At 56.4% G+C, this 17509-nt stretch overlaps 1 protein-coding gene across 1 annotated transcript; it reads right to left on the reverse strand.

Moving 5' to 3' along the window:
• Positions 1–2977: 2977 nt before the first annotated feature.
• On the reverse strand, positions 2978–17052 carry MFGE8 (milk fat globule EGF and factor V/VIII domain containing). Its single transcript, XM_082649744.1, has 9 exons — positions 16893–17052; positions 14047–14175; positions 13529–13660; positions 11160–11341; positions 10584–10739; positions 9751–9895; positions 5104–5288; positions 3848–4003; positions 2978–3726 (listed from the first exon to the last, which is right to left on the reverse strand). The coding sequence occupies exons 1-9, from the start codon at positions 16963–16965 to the stop codon at positions 3589–3591; spliced, it is 1296 nt and encodes a 431-aa protein (XP_082505870.1). The 5' UTR covers positions 16966–17052; the 3' UTR covers positions 2978–3588.
• Positions 17053–17509: the final 457 nt, after the last annotated feature.

Consider the following 17509-nt stretch of genomic DNA (forward strand, 5'->3'; position numbering starts at 1 on the left):
CTTGGGCTGTCTCCAGACTCGGCTGGAAACCACCCAACCCGCAGAGCTGCTGGCCGCGATGTGAAGGGAGTATCCAGGAGTTGAGGCTGTCACATCTGGGGGAAGGAAGTGGGGGAGGATGGAAGCGGAGCGTTTGTAGAGGGAGGGTCTCATTAGCACGCTCCGGTTTACCAAAAGCATTGGGACTAAGCAGGTGGAGCCCCTCTCCACACTGCAGGTGGACTATGGCTGCCCCCCACCTTCAGGAGAGGGAGGGGTGAGCGTTCTGTATACCCGCCTTTCCCCCTATAGAAGGCAAGGGGGCGCTGACATCCCTCCTGCCTCTGAGTTTGACCGTCAGGAAATCACCAGTCCGCCTCTTAACTCGATGTCAGGCACCGGGATGCTGCCCCTAGTAGGTGGGGCTTGAATGAGCCCTGGGAGGAGGGGGAGCACAGGGTGGGGGATGGTGATCCCAGCAGCCCACAGGGGCGGTCGGAAGCCTTTCTGACTGGTCCTCCAACAGGGGTGACCCTACCTTAGAATCCTGACATCTGTCAGCACAGCCATCAAGCAGCCACCTCCCAGGATGCCTCTGTTTGGACAGGGTGTTTTCTTTCCCCTCCAGACAAACAGGAGGCCTGGCCTGGACAGCCCCTTCGTTTCCTCAGCAGCAAAGCCTAAGGAGGTCCTTCAGCCTTGGCCAAGTGGTCACTGAACCCAGAGCCTCTTCCTAAATACACCTTGACAGCGTGTGTGTGTGTGTGTGTGTGTGTGTGTGTGTGCGCGCGCACACGCACGCATTACATACCCACAGCCAGGAGCAAATCAGAGCACAAAGAGCTGTGGTGGACAAGGCTAAATTGCACAAAGTGACTCCCAGCTTGATGAGCAAAAGGGAGCCAATGAAAGTTCCTCCATAAGGAAGAGAGACCAGTCTGTGCACTGGATGCAGGATGGATTGGAGGGGGAAATAAATAGGACACGAGTTCCAATTAGGAAAGTTGCAAGCTTTTCTAACAACAATGACCAAAGTTTTTGAGGCCTCTGATGGGCCAGGCTTTACATCAGTGCTTATGTACATTCTCTCCATCAGTCTCAAGGCCATGGAGTCGGTTCTATTATTTCCACCTTACAGATAGGGAACTGAGACCCAGAGAGATTTAAGTAAATTGCCCAAGGTCACTCAGAGCCAAGATTTGAACCCAGGTTCTCCAACTTGAGGCCTTGCACTCCCAATCACTCCACTATATTTAAACCAGGAACGGAAAGCAATCTAGACTCCTGGGAGAGGCGGGTCAACAGATGCCAGTGCTGACAGCCACACGTGTAGGGAGAGGGATGGACAGCAGAGGTCAGTTTTGTAACAGCTAAGCAAGCTTAATGTCCCAGCCAGTGGCAGGGCTGGCCAGCAGGTGGAATCTCAGAGCTGGCTCTCGGGACTGCAGTCAGGAATAAAAAAGTAAATTTGTGGAGGTGATAGTGAACACTGTGGAAGTGGAGGGGGCTGTTCAGGGAGAGAAGCCAAAGACAGAAGGGGTCAGGAGGGAGGGGCCCCAGGTCCAGGGTCCCAGGAAGGGGACTTTCAGAAGGCTGTGGCCAACACATCCAAGGCTGCAAAGATGAGCAGGAAGAAGGGACTGAGAAGTGGCTTAGGCAATTCCATAGTCACCTTGGATCTCCTGGTCCAGGTGGGGGCTTGTGACACCAGCCCACCCAGCCAACCAGCCAATGAGACTGGCCCACAAAAAATATTCAACGCCACAAAGAGGGACAAATTGACAGATGGGAGTGATGCTTGGTTTCCCCTTCTGCAAGTGGGACATTCTAACAAGGCTCGACTGCAGTTACTTATTGAGGAGGCATCCAAGAGTTCCCAGGAGAGGCCTGAACAGGTTGGGTGGTAGGAAATGCTCCCAGGAGGGAGTCCTAAAGCCAGCAACCACCCAGAAAGACTGACTTCAAACCCAACCCATGCAACTCCACAGAGGAGAGTTCTGAGACAGGAAGGAGTGAGCCAATAGACCCCCAGGGGTGGGGAGCCCCACAAACCCAGTTCATTCAGAGACCACAGCCTGGGCCTTTTATTCCATCCCTGCCCAGCCAAGAAGCCCTGGCAACAGGAGCTCTTGGGGGGGGGAGCCAGTTCCAGACTAACATCTCTGATGAACTTCCAACAAAGCCACACCCTCCCTTTGGCAGCCACGTGGCCAGATCTGCTGCCTAGAGGTGCCTATGTGTACAAAGGCATGGCTCCCAAAGTCTGTTCTGCAAAATCCATCTTGTGTCCCAAGGCACTGAATACTAGGGTGGTTTCATATGCCCTTTCCCAGCTAGTCAGTCCCTCTTTTATCTGCAAGCCCCACTTCCAGATCACTGGCCTGCACTGCCTCCCACTGGCCACCTCCTGATGGCCCCTGCATGGTGAGGGGGTGGGGGGAGAGGGGTACCCCTGGAGCTCTCCTCCCAGCCCTGGAGTGGAGTTGCCAGTGGCCTCTCAGGAACCAGTGTGCTGGGCCAGGAACGCCCCACCTACTTGGCAGAGCCCTGGCCCCTCCCATCCCACGCTGTACCCCGTCCTGGGGCTCCTGCAGCTCTGAAAGCAGCCCAGGTTCACTGAGTTTCTAATAGTTTCTCCAGCCCACCGCTCCAGTTGCAGAGAAAATGGCAATTGCCGCAGGGGAAAACCAGCAGCCTCTGCCTGTCTTCCTGGCGTGGGAAGGGAGCAAAGGCATTTGTGAAGACAGCCTCTGCATAGGCCCCGCCCCAGGCACTCACCTGGCAGCAGCGATGGCCCTGGGGCTGCATGGGTCTGGAGGAGGAGAATTGAGGGGAAGAGTCCTGGCCCCTCCAGTGGGCCCCCCCCCCAGTAGTCTCCTCCCTCTCTATAGTCGGGCAGGTGACACAAGAATGCTGGGACCCGGGGAGGACTCAGGGTGGGGACACCAGCCCAAGTCAAAGCCCATTTTGACGGAGCAACGATGAACCACAGCGAGAGTTCAGGGGGTGATATAAATATATTTTGAAAGCTGCCTGTGTACTCGGGGGTGAAGAACCAGCACAGAGGGCCGCCCAGGCCCAGCCACCTCCTCCCCCATCTCTCCACAGACCCACCCCACCCGCTTCTGTCTCCCTCTAGGCTTCAGGAGGAGGGTCAAGAGGGGTCTCCAGGGAGATGAGGGGGAAGTGTCAGGGGGGCTAGGTGGAAGCAGCAGAGTGGCAGCATCATGTCCCAGGGCTGAGGGGCAGGAGACCAGCACTCTCCAGCTTGGGGCCTCAGGGCCTATTCCTCCAGGGCCTTGGGAATGGGGGGTGTGGGAGAGGTGCTACGGAGGACCCACGCGCCCTACTTCGCCCTTCCCTGTCCATCCCAGACCTACTCAACTCCCACCGTGCCTAAGAAAATGGGATGGCATGAGGGGTAGGCACCACGGGCACGTGGGAGGGGGAGGGAGGGAGGGAGGGAGAGACAACTGAAACCCCCGCCCCCAGGTCAGCTACAATCAGGAGGACGGGTGGAAAAGGCAGCAGGTCCCCAGAAGGCCAGGAGAACCAGGAAAGGGGCAGGTGCCCCCACGGCCCTTGCGGTCACTGCAGCTGGGCCTACCACTAACAGCCCAGCAGCTCCACGCGAAGGGTGATGCGGTTGTGCCAGGCCACAGGCAGGATGCGCACAAAGCGAGCCAGGAAAGGCGCCTCAAACATGTTCTTCTTGTGGGAATTATTGTCCATGTTGCCAGGGAAGATCTAGAGACACAGAGGGGGTCAGGAGGGCCCCAGAGCCAGCTTTCCTCCCCTTAGGGCCCCAGATCCCACTCGCAGGGCATCCCTGGAGTGGGGAGGGAAGGACAGCTGGACACACACTCACCTTGCTTTCCACGGCCCCCTGGTCCCTGTACTCAGTCCAGTTCACACCATCGTCACCATAGGCCACCTTGTAGGCTGCCACATACTGGATGTGGCCAAAGTCTCGTGCCCCCTGGGTGATGATGCCAGTCACTCGCTTCTGAGAGCCCAGGTCAATCTACAGGAAAAAAAAAAAATCCACCCCATCTCTTTGCTTGGACCATCTCCAGTAAGGTGGGAAAAGGCAGACACACTGGGGCATACAATCTAGTTCTGGAAAAACTACTTCACTTGGCAGAGCCTCAGTTTTCCATCTATAAAATGGGCATAAATAATTCCACTTACTTTGTCAGACACTGTTAAGCACTTTGATGCAATGAAGCTCAGATTTCAGAGCCTGGGCTCCAGCCAACTCACTGCCAACCCCTCAAAGGATAGGAACAGGGACAGGGGAGGCCATAGCCTACAGGGACATGAACTGCTCCTGAGGCCCCTGCAGGGCTGTCCACAGCCTGACATTGGTCCTGAGGGACTCCAAAGGCAGGCAGCTCCTCACGGAACCCAGCCCCACAGGCTAATGTGCTTGTTGGGGCCTAGAGATGCCCCTCCTGCCCCCCAGTTCCCTGCCCATCCCAGGGAGCCTGCCAGCTGCCCCTGGGCAGGCAGTGCGAAGACCCAGGCTGCAAACCCAACTCACTGACAACAAGCGGGTGAGCCCCAGGCAAATCCTCACCCTGCTGGGACCCAGTTTCCTCATCTATAAAGTGAGTGGGTGCTCTGGTTTTCCATGACTCTCCTGTGCTTCCCAATTTCAATGAAATCCAAGGGCTGTCACACGGTGTGTTCTCAGACAGCAAGTTAGAGAGCATCCTCTGAGTGCAGGCAGAGAAATCCTGAGGTGTCCCTCCTCCATCCCGCCCTGCTGTACGTGGGCTCAGCCTTATCACCCTGTGGCAGCCAATGGAGGTGGCCCTACCCCTACACACACACACACACACACACACACACACACACACTCACCACCTGGGACTGGGGGCCTTGGTGGAAGCAGCACTGAGCTCCCCCACCATCCCCCCCTCTGGAGTTACAGAATCAGGAGAAAGGTGGGGATATGAGAGGAAGAAGGAGCAAAGCCGAACACAAACAAGGCCGTGCAGAAACTCCCTCTTGGGGAGCAGAAGTCTGGGTTGGGCCAGGGTCATAGATCCAACAGCCCCACCCAAACCCACCCAATGCCAGCCTACCCCAGCCCTGCACCCGAGGGGGAGCCTGACCCACCTGAAGCCACTCAGAGGCACTGTTGGTCTGGGCGGTCCAGGCGTTGAACTTGCCCTGATTATCCAGCCGGGCATAGGAGGGATACCAGCTAAAGGCACTGAGGCCCCAGGTTTTGTAGAAGCTGGAGGCTGTGATCTGCTTGCTGGGGATGGTGTTGTCCTTCAGGCCTAGGGGTTCGGCGCATCCTGCCAACAAGGGGGGTGCTGTCACCCAGATCTGGGGTCCACAGCCTCCCAGGGGTGTGAGCATGAGGTGGTGAAGGGGAAAGAACTCTGTGGCTCCTGACCGACCTCTGGCATCCTCTTAGACAACAGACGGAAGATCCTTCCACTTTTAGGGCCAACCATTCTATTTGCTTACTGACAGCCCCACCCACTCCTCAGCTCAGCTCCCACCCAGCGCCCCTCACTTGCTCTACACAGATCACCCACCGCTCTTCTCCCTCTGCACCACGGCAGGCCCTGATCCACCACCTCCACCCTCCTCCAAGAAGCCTGCCCTGACCACCTCACTTGGGTGGGACTTCTCCCTTCTCTGGACTCACAGCACTTCCTCTCTGTCACTCCTACAGTACAGCTGCTATTCACACCGCTGAGTCCTGGGATAACCGTCAAGAGTGCTAATAACAATCATCTCACTGACTCAGTGCTGACTTCAGTTATTTAATCTACCACACAAAAACCGGAACGAAGAGGATATTAGTAACCCCATTCCACAGATGAGAAAACTGAGGCTGAGAGACATTAAGCATTGTGCCCAAGTCTCACACACACACACACACTCCTAATCACCATGTCACACTGTGACACTATCTCCACCACTCCTGCACCAACCCAGAGCCGTGAAGGCCTGCCTGGTGGTGACCCAGCGATGAGCAGGACAATATTCCTGCTCTCTAGCAGGTGGAAGCAGAAAAGTCAGAATTCCTGGGGCTCAGGAACAACCCTGTATCCCTGCCCCACAGCCCCTCCCAGAGGGCCTTCACACACTCACTACCTGGCATGCTGTCAGAGAGGCCTGGGAGGGCTACCTGAGAAGCTGGCCTTGGTTTCACTCAGGCCTGCTCCAAACACTCAGGAATGTGCTGGCTGTTCTGCACCTGCAGGTGGCCAGAACAGTCGGGAACGGGCAGGAGATAAAACTCCCAAAAGAACGATGGGCGTGTCTCACACGTGGCAGAATCACCACTGTACAACTGCCTGTCCCTTTGCAAAGTCAGGAGTGGGAGAGTGGGCTTGGAAAGTCATGGCTCCATCTGGGAGCTGACTATAGAACCCAGTGCTTTACCTCACTGTCTCCCCACACGCTCACTCCCCTGCCAGTAAAGACATTTGCCTCCAGAGTGTGCTGATGCCGACCAATCGTACCATCTCCTCGTGACGGTGGTGCACCAGGTAACCTCTACCCTGCTCCCACAAAGAGAGGCTGCTGGGCTGGGAGGTGGCTCATCCCATGGCTCCAGACCTGGAGGGCCATGAGACCGGCCCAAGGCTGGAACACTCTGCAGAGGACACCAAGGCATCATTTGCCCACGGTGGACCCTTCTACAGATCATCTGCTTCCAGCAGTTCATGCCCCCATCGCTTACGGCATGTCAGACAGCCTTCCACATAAAATGCCCTGGGCAGGGTGCCAAGCCGAGAGCAGGACTGTCAGCTCCACCACTCGCTATGCGACCCTGGGAAGTCCCTCCCCTCTCTGGTCCTCAGACTCCCCATCTATAAAATGAGGTACCAGAGCAGTGCTTCTCACAGATCACCTGGGGACCTTGTTAATATGAGGATTCTGTCTCAGAAAGTCAAGGGTGGGGCTGGGAGTTTGCATTTCTACAAGCTCCCAGGTGATGCTCATCCTGCTGGTCCATGGAGCTCACTTTAGTAGAAGGCTCTAATCTGCCCAATCCATTGACTCCACCACCCTGATCCAAGCCACCTTACCTTCCCACATGTCTCTCCCCTCACTCACAGTGGCCCTCTGCCCCCAATCTCCCTATACAGCCTAAGGGAGCTCTTCTAGACCCAACTCTAACCGTGTCCTATTAGCACTCCCTCCACAATGGCTGCCCCTTGTTCTCAGGATAAAGACCTGAATCCTTAAAATGGTCTACGTGGCCCCTGCCTGGTCCGTCTCTGCCTACCTCTCCAGCCTCATCACCCACCAAGCTACCCCTCATTCTCTAGGCTCCAGCTCCATTGGCCTCCCTTCTATCCTTCACATGCCCCAGGGCCTTCGCATGTGTCAATTCCTTGCCTGGGATGCCCTTTCCAAGTTCTTCACGCGGCTTGATCTCCATCATTCAAGCCTCTACTCAAACGCCATCCAACACAGCAGTCCCCATGCCGTTCCCTCTCTTCACCCCAAGTCACCCTCATCACATCTCCCTCTAATGTTTCCTTCATAGTTCTTGCTGCTATCTGACCTTTCTTTTATTTGATCCTTGTTTCACATCAGCCTCCCTCATTAGAATGCAATTCCATGAGGTCAGGGATCTCACCAATATTGCTCCCTAGAGCCAGGCACTCAGAAGGAGCTTAATAAATATCTTAATAAATGTCTATCTACTAAGTTAAATAACTAATCAATTCACCAAGGACACCTTGCCCGCTGGTGAAGAGGAATCCTGGTGCAGGGCATGCCCAGAAACGCCCAGACCTCAGCCCCACGCATGTGCACACAGGCACACACCAACACTCTCTCCAGGTGACCGGAATGCCTACAAGGGAAAGGAGATGGTCCAGTCCTTGAGGGAAGCAAACAGAAAAACTTCACTTCCTCGGCTTGCCAGACTCACCCTCTCTTGGCCTTGGAGGTAACCGGCTGTGACAGGCCTAGGCTGGAAATTAGCCAAAGGATTCAGACTATGACAGTGAGTAGTGAGGGACTCCAGGGAGAGGAGCCCAGGGTGGGGGGCCCCAGACCTGTCTATGTCCTTTACCAATCACCTGAATTTCCTTTTAGCAAAAGGCAAAGTCTTTAACTCCCCACTTAAAACAGTTAGGCTTGGGGGACTTCCCTGGTGGTCCAGTAGTTAAGACTCCATGCTCCCCATGCAGGGGGCCTAAGTTCGATTCCTGGTCGGGGAACTAGATCCCACATGCATGCCGCAACTAAGACCTGGTGCAGCCAAAATAAATAAATATTTTTTAAAAAAAGAACAGTTAGGCTCAAAAAGCAGTGACCCTGGGAGCAAGAATATGCTGGCTCAAGTACATACTTAAAAAAAAAGACTAAACCCAGACAGTCACTGAACTGAGCTCTGAGTGGTATTGGGAAGTAACTAAAACGGGATAACAGAAAGAGGTGCCACAGAGGGTGGAAGGGGGAGCAGAGGGTGGGTCTTGGGTTAAGATGAGAAAGACAGAGAGCACCTCTGCTCTGCAGCTCTGCCTAGTCAGCCCTACAGTTCTGCCGGTGGCCAGCAGGTGGCACTGTGGCTGCAAAAAGAGGGAACTATCCAGGCCTCAGAGAAGGCAAGGCTGGGCTGAGCTGGGCAGAGACAAGGCCCTCAGCCCAACCTCTGCACCCTGACCTCTCCAGTGGTGAGATTTTTTATGACTCAGCAGAAACCTATCCCCTTCTGGTCCCCCATCCCTCCATCTGAGAACCTCTCCGGAAAGAGCAACAAGAATCACCATCCCCGGGCTTCCCTGGTGGCGCAGTGGTTGAGAGTCCGCCTGCCAATGCAGGGGACACGGGTTCGTGCCCCGGTCCGGGAGGATCCCACATGCCGCGGAGCGGCTGGGCCCGTGAGCCATGGCCGCTGAGCCTGCGCGTCCAGAACCTGTGCCCTGCAACGGGAGAGGCCGCAACACTGAGAGGCCCGCGTACCCCAAAAAAAAAAAAAAAAAAAATCACCATCCCCAGGGGACTTCCCTGGAGGTCCAGTGGTTAAGACTTCACCTTCCAATGCAGGGGGTGCAGGTTCGAACCCTGGTCAGGGAGCTAAGATCACATATGCCTCTCAGCCAAAAAACCAAAACATAAAACAGAAGCAATATAGTAACAAAATCAATAAAAACTTTAAAAATTGTCCTCATCAAAAAAAAAATCTTCAAAAAAAAAGCACCATCTCCAGCCCTATGACCCTAGAAGTCCCCATGTTTCTCTTGAATGCAGGCTACAGGTTTGGGGGAAGAAACAGTGGATGGGTAGGTGTCAGAAGCCCAGGAATTCAGACCAACTTTTAATACCTACCAGCTGTGTGCCCCTGATAAACAATTTATCTGGGCCTCATTTTCCTCATTCATTCATTCACTCACTCATCCATCAATATTTACTGAGTGCCTATGAGCCAGGCTCTGTTCTAGGCACTGGGAACGCAGCAGTGAACAAAACAAACTCCTTGCCCTCGTGGAACTGACATCTGCAAAACAGAACGAATGCTACATGTTCTAGAAGCTCAAGGAACCAATCAGAGTTAAGTGAAAATATTTTGAAAATTGAGGTGGTGTCTTTTTTCCTCTACCAACCAGCAAAGAGCAAACACCTGGGCAGGACTGCTGATGGCCAGATGATCCCTCTTGTGGCCATCTCCTGTGACAGCCCAGGTTCCCGGGCCTTGCTGCCACCCTACTCAGCTCAGCTTGGCTGAGAAAAGAGCGGGCAGGGAAAGCCATCTCCGAGGATAACAGAGCCTCCAGCACTCACCATTCAACTCACAGCCAAGGAGCTCAAAGCGAAGGGTGCAGCCCCGGTGGCAGATCATGGGCACCAGTCTCACATACTGCACCTCCAGAGGGGTTTCAAACAGGTTGACCTTCAGGCCGCTGTTGTCCACATTACCCATGAATATCTAGGAGAGAAGAGGCAGACTGGAGGAGTGGGTCAGTGTGGGCAGTCCCACTTCCTGGGGTGGTCTCCCCTTCCTCTTTGGGCCCGGAGGCAGAGGTGGGCTTAGCAGAGCCAGGAGGGGCTCAGCCCTTCCTCTGGCCACCTCACAGCCCTCAACACAGATTCCCTTTTTCAGATCTTCCTTGGTCACCATGGGGCCTGGGCATAAAGCCCCCGTCTTTCGCACAGGGCCACCTATGATCTATAGGGTGCCTCTGTGCAAATTAGGAAAAGGTACTCCTTTCTCAAAAGACGTTTTTATAACAATTTTCCCACAGATAGAAGTACACAAACATGACGCGAATGGTGCTGACTTAGTAATGACACCAGTATACAACCTGTATGACTGTACATGGTATCCCTGACGGCTCTGAATGCATCCCATATCCACCACTACCGCCACCCTCAACGAGTCACTGAACCTTTTTGAGTCTCACTATTCTTATCTATAAAGTGGGGCTATTACTTTTAACCACAGAGCACGGGCACAATCTGGGTTTCCCAAATTCTTCAAACCAAGAAACACCTGAAAACCCACCTCAAGGCCAATCACCCAGGGCACTCTCACCTCATTGGGGGCCCTCAAACGGCGCTGGAGCCCCAGGGGTTGCTGACCACAGCCCTTCTTTAGGGCTCACAACAAACCTCACCTTATCTCCTGACTCCCCTGCGCCCTGGATGAACTGGAACTTGCGCCCATTGGTGCTGTAGGCCACCTTGAAAGTCTTCAGGTACTCGGCACTGCCTGCGCGGCTAGCACCCTGCGTCACCACACCCGTCACCCGCATCTTCCGCATCAGGTTCACCTGGACCAGGACAGGAAGGACAGAACCCCTATCTCCCAGGTTCTTTTCACCGCCATCACTCCCCCAGCCCAGAAGGAGAACAACCCAAGCAGGACAAATAAGGGCGGCTTTCTCATCTGGCCCTCTCCAGGCTTTGGGCCCAGTGCTCAGGGAAGCACACAAGGACAAGCTTCCAGAGGCCTCGTACAGTGCAAAGAGCCCCTCTACAGCCTAGCGTTCACTCCCCCTCATCCTGCCCACGCACTCCAGGCCCCCCAAAGCTGCCCTCTACTTAAAGATACTTCACCCGTGGGAACCTGCTACCATGCTACCTAGATCCCGGTTATGAATCCTCCCGTGGTGACCCCCAAATGCAGGTGCACTCATCCCATCTTCTTCATTCCCCTCACGCTACGCACCCCTGAGCCGTCCCTTCCATACCTGGATCCAGGGGCTTCTGTCGTAGTTGCTGGATGTCCATGCGTTGACAATGCCCGTGAGGTGCAGGCGGGCCAGATACGGGGCCCAGCGCTGCAAACCCATGAAACCCAAGTGCATGGACGAGGCGGAGATCTGGGAGTCGGCGATAGCGCCCGTCTCCATGCCCAGCGGCGAGGTGCAGACTGAGGGGGGAGGGGGCAGTCAGAGGGCCACCCGAGCATGCGGGGCCCAGAGGACACAAGAACAAGACAGTGTGGCCTCTGCCGGGGACCCAGAGCAGAGACCATGAAGGGACAATGAAGGCCAAGGAGATACCAAGACAAGGTGCACAGTGAGGAAGAGAGGGGCCGGGCAGAGTCACTGGGGGTTGGGACCCTGGGCTGCCAGAAGGTTCTAGGGCAGGCCGGCACTCATGGTACTGCCATGACTGGCAGCTGGTGTCCCCCACCAGGCTGCAGGAGGTGGTCTCATTCTTACAGGATATGGAGCAGCAATTATTCGAGGGGGGAGTGGGCTGCTGAGTGAATAGCAGCGTGGCCTCCTCTTCCTTCGTGCCCCCGCCCCATCAGGAGGACTGCCACACCCAGCCCGGTCCCTGGTTCCCCCAGGAGGATGGCTTCAGAAGAAGCGACGCCTCAGACAGCAGTGAACATTACTCGTACTGCACATAAAGCAAGAAGCACATCTGCCTGGAGGTTTCTAGAATCCCACTGGCAGGAGTTTTCTGGATGGGGTGTGAGTGCCATTCTGTTTTCCCTCATACCCTTTGCCCCTTCTAGCTACTGGTCCTGACCCAGCCATCTGGGAAGCTGCCCCTGGCCAAGCGATGTGGTCCTTGGGGGCCGAGCCTGTGTGCCTGGGGCTCAGCTCCCAAGCAGAGAACCCGGGACAGATCCACTCTTATTCCAAAATCCCAGGCTCACACCAAGCTCGGTGTCTGACATTCTCGCAGGGAGAATGAGGCACAAGGGAGGCCATACACCCGAGATCAGAGCGGGCCACTGGCTGAGCAGAGACCTGAAGCCAGGTCTGCTCTGCTCTGTCCTCGCAGCCCCCATGCCCACACCCAGAGGGCCCCAAACGTGCATTCTTTGGGCCTGTGGGGTCCTGGTGGCTCCAAGGAAACACACCATGTAACAGATAAGGAAGGGCTGCAAAGGTCTCTCTGGGGGTGTTCCTCCAGCTTTGTGGTCGCCTCCTGCCTTCTGCCCCAGGTGCTGGACAGACCCCAGGCCGAGAAGCAGAAGGAGGCTAATGAGTAATCCCCACTCAGGCACACCCAGGGTTACCTGGGCTCCTAGCAGCGTAATTAGTGGGCCCACCTGGCCCCACCCAGGGCTCTGTCAGCTTTGGTGACCCCGCCCCCCCGCATTCCTCCACCCAGTATCTCAGACACGTGGGCCTCAGCCCAGGGCCCAGGGCCCAGGCCCTCGGGGCTGTCTCCTCTAACATGAAGGGTGACACAGGCACTTCATCTGCTCTCCCCAGGAGCCAGCTCCCACCGGGCTGGCCCTGCCCTCCCTCCTCCTCCCAGAGCCCAGCCCCACATCTGCCTACAGCAGGAGCACCTACCCCCTGCCCGCAGGGCTCAGTGACAGAGCCACCGGACTGCAGACATCTGGCACCGCCACCCCTACTCCCCCTACCCCTGCACCTAGACATGACCTTGCCGCCCCACAGCAAGTGAGGAAGAGTCCTGGGTTGTGGGAGGGACCCCAGCCAGGCCAGGAGGGAGACGGCGTGCACAGACAATGCTGGCCAGGTCTGCCAGGTACCCGCCCAGCACCGGTCTGTGGCCACGTGGATGACCAAGCAGGCCAGGCGGGTCAGCCCCTCTGCACACGCAGGGCCTCTGAGCGCCTGACCGTGAGGGGATGACCCAGCCTGCCCAGGCCTCTCCCTCTTCCCAGAGCTCTGTGATGAAGCCAGAGATCAGACCTGGGCCAGAACTGTCAGACCCTGAGGCTCAAACCTTATTAACTAACCTCCTGGGCCCCAAAAGATTAAGAATCTGTTGGTTTTCCCCTCTTGGTAGAGAAATGTCAAGACTTTACCCTAATGCTGTGTGTCTGATTCATGGTGACATAAAATAACACTCCCACGACCTCTGGGGTTACCACCAGCCCTCACTCCCCTGCAGAGACATCAGGCCTGGCCTGCAGTCCCAGGAGAGAGGGCCAGGCAGGAAGAAGCCTGGGGAGGGACAACAGGGTCCCCTGCCCCTCCCCCACACACCACCCCGGCCTAACTGAGGCTCTGTCCACTTCCTCAATGCACCCTGACCCAGGAATAAGGCCAGCACACTGCCTGGGCTGCCAGGACTGTGGCTCAGGGTCTGCCCCCTGGAACAGGCACCCCCAGATACTCACCAATCTCACAGTGGATGCCTGTGTAGCCATGAGGGCACTCGCAGATGTACTGGGTGAAGACATCCCCTCGGTGGAAGTCATCAATCACCTGGCATTCGGCATCATTGTGGCAGGGATTTGGGAAACAGGGACCTGGGGAGAGGGAGGCAGGTGAGATGGGCAGGTGATCAGGAAGGAGCTGGGGACAGGCAGAAGCAGATGGGCCAAGCCCAAAAGGACCCTCCGCCCAAACTTGGCCCACTGCCCGCTTCCCCCAACCATCTCGTCCCTCCCCCCTCCCAATCTGCCCGATGGGGCCTGGGCCAGCCTGGAGCCAAGAAGGGTCACGGGTAGGTGAGTCAGCCCAAGTGAAGGAAGCACCCAGCTTTCCAAGTGGCCTGGGAGCTTCCAGGGAAAAGCTGGCGGGCAACAGGAGGGGTGCTGGGGACCAGTGTCCACTTCGGGAGGAGCTCAGCCCAGCAGCCTGGGCTGCAACTGGGAGCCAGTGGGAAGTGGCAGGTATGTCCCAGGGCGGGTACCTCTCTCAGTCTCGTTGCATATGAGGCCCGTGAAGCCTTCAGGGCAGAGGCAGTGGAAGGGGGGTTTTCTGTCCTGGTCCAACAAGCAGGTCCCACCATGCAGGCACTGGCTGGAGTCACAGAAGTCACCTGCAATAACAGTTCTGAGTCAGGAACAAGTCGTTCATTGAGTAAATATCTGGGGGGCCAACTACCATGTACGTCCTGGGCCCCTGAGACAGAGAAATCAGATGCAGTCGAGGCCTCAAGAAGCCAGAGGAAAGCGGCAGACAAGTCACCACATAACGAAGAGGGGCCATGAGCTCTGACGGAAGCCTGCATGAGGGGCCAGCGGAGGATGGTTTCTGCCAGGGAGCAGGAAGTTTCAGAGGTGGGGACATTTGAGCTAGTTTAAAAGTCAGAGAGGGAGGGACTTCCCTGGTGGTCCAGTGGTTAAGACTCTGTGCTTCCAATGCAGGAGGCACAGGTTCGATCCCTGGTCAGGGAACTAAGATCCCACATGCCCTGTGGCATGGCCAAAAAAAAAAAAAAAGAAAGTCAGAGTGGGAGGGTGTCAGGCTGGGGAATGAGGAAAGAACTTTCTTCAGAAAAGCAGAAGCACAGAGGACATGGTATGCTGGAGAACAGTAAGACATCGCTGAAAAGGGAGACTGGTAGGGACTCTTAAGAATGACAAGTTTAGACTTTTCAGCCTGCAGAACAAGGGCTCTTAACCTTCCTTTAGTCTCCCCACCATTGTCCACCAGGAAAAAAAAGTCAGAGATTCTCAAGCATGAGGTGGGAGTGGGGAAGCCATTTCTTAGTTGGGGATGGAGAATGTCAAGCAAAGGCCATCTGCAGAGATGTGGATGCGCTGCCCAGGGTGGGGAGGCATCCTGTAGCTACACAAAGATCCCTCTGGCTCTGTGTGGAAACAGGACGGGAGCAGGTGAGGTAGGAAACCAGGAGAGCATCAGGGAGGCTGTCACAGGCCTCCTGGTAAGACAGGAAGTCAGGCGAAGGGGTGAGGAAGAAGGACAGATTTGAGAAAAACTGGACAACGAGTAGAGGTGGGAAGAGGGCTAGAGAGGACATCACAGCTTCCGGCTGGGGCCCCGGCTGACAGATGTGCACTGTTAGCCTGTCCCCAATCCCTTGACTCGAGTGAACTTCAGCCCACTAGGTCAGCCAGGCCTGCAGAGCACCTTCTAGCTGACCTTAGCATCCCAGAAGGGCTGCCTCAGACCCCACACCCAAACCCGTCATTTGGGGTAAAACATGAGACATCTTTTTTCCTCACTGCAGAGTCAAGCCATCCCAGGCTGGAGGCCCTCCTGAGATCCCAAAGCTCCAGAGACCAGGGCGGGGGCTCCAGGGAAGGGAACACTGTCAATGAGCAATGGAGGCCTCAGAGCTCCACCTCAGCGTGGGCCTCGGGAGCTTAAGGAGGCTCCCAATGAGCTATTAGTCACTGGCTTTAAATAGCAGGTTAATCCCCTCCCTGACCTGACAGGCTGGTGGGCACTGCCACGGCAGAGGCTTGAGAATGGCCAGAGCCCTGGGCTCCCGACCAGGCAAGGTCCAACTCCCCTCCCTCCCCCTCCCAAAGTGCCCTCTCCCTGTACTGCTCCAGGGCAAAGCAGGTGAGTGGGCAAAAGGGAAAGGGAAAGGTCTCCCCTATCTGGCAGGCCCTTGACTGACTCACCTGTGCACTGCAGCTGTGGTACTTCCCCCTTCCCACAAAGCCAGGTCACCCTCCACAAAACCGCCTTTGGGATTTCAGTGTCCTACCCTCTTTGGGAGATTTCCCCAGGGACATTTTGCCAGGGCTCAGGCTCTGGGGCCAGAGAAGAGTGGCAAGGGACTTTTAAGACCCAGCCAGCTCTCCATGTCTCAGGGGAGCTTGGAGAGGCCTTAGGCTTCCACTCCAAGCCTGGGGGTCAGACTGGCACCGGATGGCACAGCCAGGGCTCATCTGGGACCCACCCACCCACCCCCAACTTGCTTCAGCCAATCTTATTTCTATGAGAAAATGATGGAGGGGGTGCCTGAAGAGTCTTTGCCATCTCCCCCCACCCCATGGGCACCCTTTCCTCAGCCCACTGTGAAGCGAATAGGGCATCCCCATGACCACCCTGCTGGAGGCCCAGCTGCTAGCACGATGCATCCTAGGCGGGGGAGGAGGACCAAGGAAGATAAAGCAGCAGCCCAAGGCCGCAGGGGGAGGGGGGTAGTCAGGCGCCGTCACCTCAGGAGGGAGCCCTTTTCCAAGTCCCTCCCCAGGCTCCTTGCTCCCTCTTGGGTCCCAGCTGGAGGCCCTTCCATTCCACCGACTCCCCAGCCCTTCGCTTATCTGACCAGACACCTACTTTGAAGCAGAGGATAAAATTCCAGTGAACTGACCAGCCGCCAGGGCTGGGAAGGGAGTTACCAGGGAAAGTTGGCTGGAGAAGACTTATCAATACAAGAGTCCTAGAAACTTCCTGGTGGAAGGAGCGCGCGAGTCAGACACAGTTCAATGGCCTCATTTTACAGATGGGAAAAGAGAGGCCCAACACAGCGGATTCCTTTGTTCTGTGTAAGCCTCATCCCTGGGGGAGGCTGGGCTGTCACCCAGTGTCCCGAGTCCCCGCCCAGCGCTCAAGCCTCTATCACCGGCCAAAAGCCCTCCGGCGCGGAGACAGCAGGAGAGGCCGAGGGCATCCCCGCCTCCCTCCGGGGCGCAGCCGGAGAGGTCGCCCCTCCGCTTGGCGCCGGCTCTTTGACCAAGTTTGTAAACAGTGGAAGTAGAGGGAGGGCGCGGCGGCGAACTTCCGAGCGGCGCGGAGAGGAGGGGCGAGGGCGAGAGGGCGGCGCGATCGACTCACCGGAGAAGGCGAAGAGCCCCGAGGCGCAGAGGAGCGCGCCGCAGAGCGCGGCCAGCACACGGGGGCACGGCATGGTGTGGAGATGCGGGCCCGAGACCCGGCGCTCGGGCTGTTCAGACCCGGCGGTTCTCACTCCTTCTCCTGGACGGGAATAAATCAGGCAGCGCAGCACCTCCCACTGGGCCACGTGCTCCGCCCAGGCCCGCCAGAGGCGGACTCGGGGCGGGGCTCCGCGGCTGGGAGGAGATGGGGGGGAACCGAGGGCTCCGCGGCCACCCACTCCAGCTCCGGCCACGCCCGGCATCCCGCGTAGTGTTGGTGGTGACCAGGCCCTGAGTCCAGAGTCGACTGGGCTAGAAAGGGCTCAGAAGGAATTGTTTGTTCTTTGCTTTTTGATTTTTTAACTGTTGGCTTCAGAAAATATGCTAAACCTTATTCATAATAAGAAAAATGCAAATTACGAGTACCATGTTTCAGTTATCAGATTGGCAGGTATCAAATTATTAGCGCACTGTTAGTGCGAGGCTACGGGAACAGGCTCAAGGGAGAAAATGTAAACTGGTTCAAGTTATCAAGAGAGCTGTGTGGTAGTATCTATGAAAATGACAAATGCTGAG

The sequence above is a fragment of the Grampus griseus genome, assembly GCF_964374135.1.
Source record: "Grampus griseus genome assembly, chromosome: 2".
Taxonomy (NCBI): Eukaryota; Metazoa; Chordata; class Mammalia; order Artiodactyla; family Delphinidae; genus Grampus; species Grampus griseus.

Coding starts and splice junctions, on each gene's coding strand:
- MFGE8 (XM_082649744.1), bottom strand. CDS start 16,965: ATGCCGTGCCCCCGTGTGCTGGCCGCGCTCTGCGGCGCGCTCCTCTGC. Junction 11,342..13,528: donor AGGCATCCACTGTGAGATTG/GTGAGTATCTGG, acceptor CTCCCCCCTCAG/TCTGCACCTCGCCGCTGGGC. Junction 10,740..11,159: donor ACAGAAGCCCCTGGATCCAG/GTATGGAAGGGA, acceptor GTCCTGGTCCAG/GTGAACCTGATGCGGAAGAT.